This window comes from Rhamphochromis longiceps, linkage group LG2 (genome assembly GCF_057381845.1).
Source record: "Rhamphochromis longiceps isolate RC_006_pf linkage group LG2, R_longiceps_female_GT1.1, whole genome shotgun sequence".
Classification (NCBI taxonomy): Eukaryota; Metazoa; Chordata; class Actinopteri; order Cichliformes; family Cichlidae; genus Rhamphochromis; species Rhamphochromis longiceps.
Window position 1 is genome coordinate 16,815,281 of NC_140558.1, and position 7,119 is coordinate 16,822,399.

Sequence of the window (7,119 nt, forward strand, 5' to 3'; positions counted from 1 at the left end):
AAGGCGCGATGACACGCGATTGCGGGTCCCGCGAAAATTCGGAAGCAGATTTGCGTCGCGAAAACGCCAAAATGCGTGAAACGCGCGTCAGTGTAGCGCGTCTGGCGCGTTTGACACGCGAATAAAACCACGCGCGTGAGTTTTTGTGTTGCATTTTGTGCATACGCGCGTTTCACGTCTACCGCTCGAGTTGGAAAAATCTAAACTCCAGCGTCATATCGCGCCGCGACAACCAATCAGGAGCCTGGTGACGTGGCTCTGACTGAGGTCAAAGGGGCAGATCCAGCCAAAGTCCTTCATTCTTCATTCAGTATGGAGGAAAAGCTAATCAGTGCTGTGGCTAATCACCCCGAGCTGTATGATGCCAGCTACTATTTCTACCGAGACAGACCCGATGAAGCCGCGCAAAAGCTAGCAAGCCCGCCTACTGTCCCGCGATTTTCCCACTGTTGTACAAATACCTTTCCGCTAACCAGATAATGCGTTTATTCAGAGGACATCTGCAGGAGAAAATGGAAGAGCCTCAGGGACACCTATAATAAGGAGAAGAGGACAGAGAAGGAGAAGAGGAGTGGGTCTGCAGCAGATGGAAGTTCTTCGCGGTCATGGGGTTTCTGGACCCCTTCCTCACCCCGCGGGAGACTAGCGGAAATATGGTGCGGACCGTGGAGAACTTCTCCCCCGAGGACCAGGGACAGCCCGAAGAGGCAGCAGGGGAGTGTCAGTCAGAAGGTATGTTTACAATGAATTAATGTAGGCAGTTAATTTATGCGTGTTGTCATACAGGAATATATTTTGTTTATTAATAAACAGTATACAGTAGTCCCGCTGTTCATCCATCACTGCCTCGCCTTTTCGCTGATTTTTTTTTTATTGCACCGTACAGCTTTCAACAATGCGCATTGCATTCTGCAGCCCAAATGACAAATCTCCTCCGTGTCGTGTCTCCTGCGCTTGCCAAACTTATCATGTTTGGTTTTGATAACCATCATGTCCAATAGAAAAAAACAGCACAAAAACACTCTTAACTATGACCCTCATTCGGAAATAGACACCTGCACCGGGAGCGAAAAAGGTGCTCAAAAGTGGCGCTGCAGACGGAGAAAAAGCACGGCATAATACTTTTACGTTTTAAAATCGACAATGGTTTGCACTTTGAGAATCAAGTTGTGAGAACTGTGACTACTGTTCATGTGCTGCAATAAATTAGAGACCACTGTATATAATAATAAGTATATAATAATATAATATTCTCTATGACTATTGTCTTCAACCTGTTAACATTTAATATTGTCTTGATAGAGTCAAGTAATCATGCAGCAGAGTCCTCCCCTGTTGCTTCTCCTGGCTCCCCAGTCCCTGGTCCCTCCACTCCTGCTGCTGCACCCACAGGTATGAACATCAAGCACTGATAGCTTTTTACTTGCTTGAATCCCCTTGTGATCACCTTTACTAAATATCTACGACCAATCTGTTTGTCATGGAACGGACATATTGTAGTTGTTTAAGAAGTGTTACTACCACCTAGTGGTAACTAAGCAGAATGTCTGTTTTGTAGAGGAAGTGGTATACAGGAAGTAGTGTGCTCTTTAGCTGCTGCAGTGACAACATTTGTAATCTGATGGCAATCTCTGCAATCCTGGTGTTAAAGTCCACAATATCGGCTTCATCCGTAAGTTCCTATACATTTAATGTGTATTAGTAAGTTTTGACACTGTTTTGAGTTAAATCATATGGAGGCAGGTAGATGCTTGTATTTTGTCAGCAGATGCTTTATCTGTGGTCGTGTGTTTTTCACTAGAGCAATGTTATTCTCCCAGTGTAATGGAACATGTCTTCATTGTGTATTTTGTATTCCATTTCTTTGTACAGTTTTACAAAAAAGAGAGAGAGAGAATTTATTTTCATCATTAAATCCTGCCAAACACAACAAGCGGCCTGTTTCTTGGAGGATGAAGTGCTGGGAATAAAGATTGTTAAGCTAGCTGTATAGCTGAAATTACGTTGCCTGCAACAAACTTTAGTGAGGACAGCATACTGTTCATATCCTGTTTTTTTTTCAATTTTGAAAATGAAAATCTAGTAGCAGCCTTCTCATTACTTTGTGGTGTTTTGTGCTGTGTTTTACAGGCCCACAGAGGAGGACAGCTCAAAGGTGGGCGAGGGACGGGTCCCAGGACGGTCCATCAGCGGTGGAGCTGGCTATCCTGGAGTCCCTAAAGAGGCCACGCCCGTCTCCAACAGAGCATTTCCTCCTCAGCCTTGTTCCTGCGCTGGAGAGCATGCCGCCTCAGACACGAGAATTCGTGAAATTTCAAATTTATAAATTAGTTTTTGAAAACAGCACAGCTGTGTTAAATTTGGAAACATTGGACCCTAATGGTCAGTAGTTTTCTGATGAGGCAGCAGCTCTCCAGGGCAGAAACAATGTGCTTATTCTTCTCCTCCTTTTCCCTGAGGCTCTTCCACTCCAAGCTGGGTCCTTTTTATTCCTGTCTCTCTGTAAATAGTTAAATTTCATATATTTATGTTTAATGTTTTTGTTACTGAATTTATATATTTTATCAAATAAACATTTATAATGACAAATGTCTCTTTTCTACTACACAGCAAATGTTGGCACCCGACTTGACACATGTAGAATTTATTTCATATTATACTAATGACAAAATATACTGATACAGTGGGATGCAAAAGTTTGGGCAACCTTGTTAATAGACATTATTTTCCTGTATAAATCGTTGGTTGTGACAATAAAAAATGTCAGTTAAATATCATACAGGAGACACACAGTGATATTTGAGAAGTGAAAAGAAGTTTACTGGATTTACAGAAAGTGTGCAGTAATTGTTTAAACAAAATCAAGCAGGTGCATAAATTTGGGCACCACACAAAAGAAATGAAATAAATATTTAGTGTATATCGATGTGTGTGTCTCCTATATGATATATGCCTTTGTCTGGATGTGCTTCCCATCCAGAGCTGCACAGCACAGAGGAAAGTTCCAGCGCTCCTGGAATCCCTCTGTGATGGACCGCCAGTCTCCAGGTGAAGGCACAGCCATGGAGTCGTCCACTAGACAGTCCCAGATGGACGTCGCTTCCTGGGGGGTGATCTGGCTCACTGTGAACACACCGACTGTGACTGAGCGCTTGGTCCTGAAGGAGTCCCCGGTGACAAGGAACCTGGACAAAATTGTTCAAAATTAGTATTATGTGTACTGCAGTTACAAAATACATTATTCAGATTCCAAAATACTTTTGTGATGTCAGATTTAAATCACAAAACTTAAATCTTACATAAAACATTTTGTAATTATAAGGATAATTACAAAATGTATATTAGATCATATCTAAAACAGGTGTTTTGTTTTAACTTTAACATATCATAATTTGATTGGTAGCAACTTTTGCCACTACAGTGTGCCAATCACTCATAATTACTAAACATGTCAATCAGGTAGGAATGAAGTAAGACATTAATAGAAATAAAGAGTTGTATGTTGACATGTAGCCCTTTCCTTGCTTAAATCATTAATATTTTTGAAAAATGAATCTGTGATAAGACATAGCTTATCAAGATAGAACTATGTAACTAAAGATGAACCAAACTGTTCAGTTTTATCTAACTCTGTTTTAATAAAGGCTGGTGACCCCTGTTATAGAGTCTGACAGCTGCAGGGATTATATACAAATATTCAACTATCCCAGAATTAAACCAGGTCTAAATAAAAAAGAGTGAGTATCACTACAAAGGTTAGCTCAGTGGTCCTAATGCTACAGTTTGATATCAGAAAACACCGAGCGCATACATTGATGTGACACCACAGCCATGCTATATTGCAAACACTGATAACAGTGTAAATCGAATTAAATTGGGACTTGATGAGACCTTCTGAGTATCACTAGAAATATTATAAACAGTCGTCTCTGTACCACAGTTTGCTATCAGTAAACACCGACAGCATTCACTGTTAGCATAGCACATCAAATCAAATCAAATCACTTTTATTGTCACATCACATGTGCAGGTACATTGGTACAGCACATGTGAGTGAAATTCTTGTGTGCGAGCTTCACAAGCAACAGAGTTGTGCAAAATACAATAATGTAAACAAGCAAAATACAAGAATGGCTACATCTGAAACTAATAAATATATGTACAATATATAATAGTATATGCATTTCTGGATGTGTATACTAAATATTTTTCTACGTGTGTGTACACATATTTTACAAATTAAATAGAGTAAACAATAAATAAAATATATAAAAATATACAGAGTTGAGACATGTGCAAAACAGTGGCATTACTGTACAGTATGGAGTGCATAATGTTAAAGTTCCAGTAGTGAAGGTGAGGTGTCTATGACGTGTTCAGCAGTCTGATGGCCTGGTGGAAGAAGCTGTCTCTCAGTCTGCTGGTACGGGACCGGATGCTGCAGAACCTCCTTCCTGATGGAAGTAGTCTGAACAGTTTATGGCTGGAGTGACTGGAGTCCTTGATGATCCTCCCCGCTTTCCTCAGGCAGCGCTTCCTGTAGATGTCTTGGAGGGAGGGAAGCTCACCTCCAATTATCCGTTCAGAGCACCGCACTACTCGCTGGAGAGCTTTGCAGTTGTAGGCGGTGCTGTTGCCATACCAGGTGGTGATGCATCCAGTGAGGATGCTCTCAATGGCACAGTGATAGAAGGTCCTGAGGATGCGGGGGCTCATGCCGAATCTTTTCAGTCTCCTGAGAAAGAAGAGGCGCTGCTGCGCCTTCTTTACTGTTTTGTTTATGTGTACTGACCACGTAAGATCCTCAGCCAGATGTACACCAAGGAACCGGAAGCTGCTCACTCTCTCCACAGCAGCGCCGTTGATGGTGATGGGGGTGTGTACTTCTCTGCACCTCCGGAAGTCCACTATCAACTCCTTTGTCTTTGCGACGTTGAGGGTGAGATGGTTGTCTTGACACCAGTGGGTCAGGGCGCTGACCTCCTCCCTGTAAGCCGTCTCATCTTCATTGGTGATAAGACCCACCACTGTAGTGTCGTCCGCAAACTTCACAATGATGTTGGAGTTGTTAGTGGCCGTGCAGTCGTAGGTGTAGAGTGAGTACAGGAGAGGGCTCAGTACACACCCCTGTGGAGCACCAGTGTTCAGTGTGATGGGGGATGAGGTGATGCTGCCCAGTCTGACCACTTGGCGTCTGTCAGACAGGAAGCTAAGGATCCAGCTGCAGAGGGAGCTGCTCAGTCCTAGATCCTGCAGTTTCCTGTCCAGCTTCGAGGGAACGATGGTATTGAATGCTGAGCTGTAATCTACAAACAGCATTCTCACATATGTGTCTCTCTTCTCCAGGTGTGACAGGGCAGTGTGTAGTGTCAGGGCTATGGCATCATCAGTGGACCTGTTGTGGTGGTATGCGAACTGTAGAGGGTCCAGTGAGTCGGGTAGTGCAGAGCAGATGAAGTCCCTGACCAGCTTCTCGAAGCATTTGCTTACGATGGGGGTCAGGGCTACAGGTCGCCAGTCGTTCAATGAGGAGACGGTGGAGGATTTGGGTACAGGGACGATGGTGGCCATTTTGAAGCAGGCTGGGACTACAGACAGAGAGAGGGAAAGGTTGAAGATGTGTGTGAACACTCCAGCCAGCTGAGCCGCGCATGACTTGAGGACGCGGCCGGGAATCCCGTCCGGACCAGTAGCTTTGCGTGCGTTCACCTTCCTGAAGCACTTCCGCACATCCTCCTCAGACACAGTGTGCGCACTGACGTCATCCGCGGTGCGCACACTGTCCGGTCTCATGGTGTTCGCTGTGTCGAATCTAGCGTAGAATACGTTTAGATCCTCACACAGAGAGGCCGTGGTCTGCGGTGTGCTGGTTTTCCCTCTAAAGTCTGTGATCGTGTTTAGTCCCTGCCACATACTCCGAGTTTTGTCAAACTGTTGCTCCACCCTGTCCCTGTACTCACGTTTGGCTGCTTTGATCGTCTTCCGACGATTTGGGAAGGATTTAACTGTTCTGGATGGGACAACATCTTCCACGCATTTCCTGATAAATCCGCAGACTGAGTCTGTGTACTCATCAATGTCCCTAGCAGCCACGTGAAACATTTCCCAGTCCGCGTGATCAAAACAGTCCCACAGCGTAGACTCCGATTGGTCCGTCCAACAGTGCACCACCCTCCGGGTTGGAGCTTCCTGTTCCAGCTTCTGCCTGTAGGCGGGCAGGAGCAGGATGGAGCGGTGATCTGATTGGCCGAATGGGGCGCGGGGGAGGGCTTTGTACGCATCCCGGAAAGAGGTGTAGCAGTGGTCGAGTAGCCGGTCTCCACGAGTGTTAAAATGGATGTGTTGGTGGAGTTTGGGTGAGACTTTCTTCAGGTTTCCCTTATTAAAGTCTCCGGCTGTGATAAACGCTGCCTCTGGGTGTGCGGTTTCCTCGCTGCTGATCGCGCTGTACAGTTCCCTGAGTGCTCGGTCAGTGTCGGCTTGTGGGGGAATGTAAACAGCCGTAATAATCACTGCTGTAAATTCCCTCGGTAGCCAGAATGGCCGGCACTTAATCATCAGGTACTCCAGGTCCGGTGAGCAGAAGGATTTGACCGGGTGGACGTTCGCATAATCACACCAGCTGTTGTTGATCATGAAACACACACCACCGCCTCTGCTTTTCCCAGTAAGATCCTGTGACCTGTCCACGCGATGCACGGAGAACCCCGGTAGTTGTATTGCGGAGTCCGGTACCTTGTCCGATAGCCAGGTTTCTGTGAGGCAGATCACGCAGCAGTCCCGCATCTCTCGCTGGAATGAGATCCGTGCCCGAAGCTCGCACAGCTTGTTCTCCAGAGACTGCACATTAGCCAGTAATAAACTGGGTAACGGTGGTCTGTTAGTGCGCCGTCTCAGTCGAACCAGAACGCCAGATCTTCTCCCTCTGCGTCGGCGTTTGCGGCCTCCAGGGCCAGAGAACAAAGGCGTCTCAGGTGAGATGAATGGGGGGTCTGCAAACGGAGCGTCCGTGTTGCAAAACTTGAACTCCGGAAAGTTATAAGAAAGACCGTCTTTTATGTCCAGTAAGGTTTGTCGGTCGTACACAAGGAGACATGTGCTAGTCGTGAAAAAATAAAG

General features: G+C 45.5%; 1 protein-coding gene across 1 annotated transcript; it reads left to right on the forward strand.

Annotated features, from left to right (window-relative positions):
• The first annotated feature begins 592 nt into the window (after nt 1–592).
• On the forward strand, nt 593–2,494 carry LOC146677108 (uncharacterized). The gene is made up of 3 exons (XM_085381188.1): nt 593–732; nt 1,303–1,392; nt 2,131–2,494. Exons 1-3 carry the CDS (start codon nt 606–608, stop codon nt 2,388–2,390), a joined length of 477 nt encoding a protein of 158 aa, XP_085237314.1. The 5' UTR covers nt 593–605; the 3' UTR covers nt 2,391–2,494.
• The last annotated feature ends 4,625 nt before the right edge of the window (nt 2,495–7,119 follow it).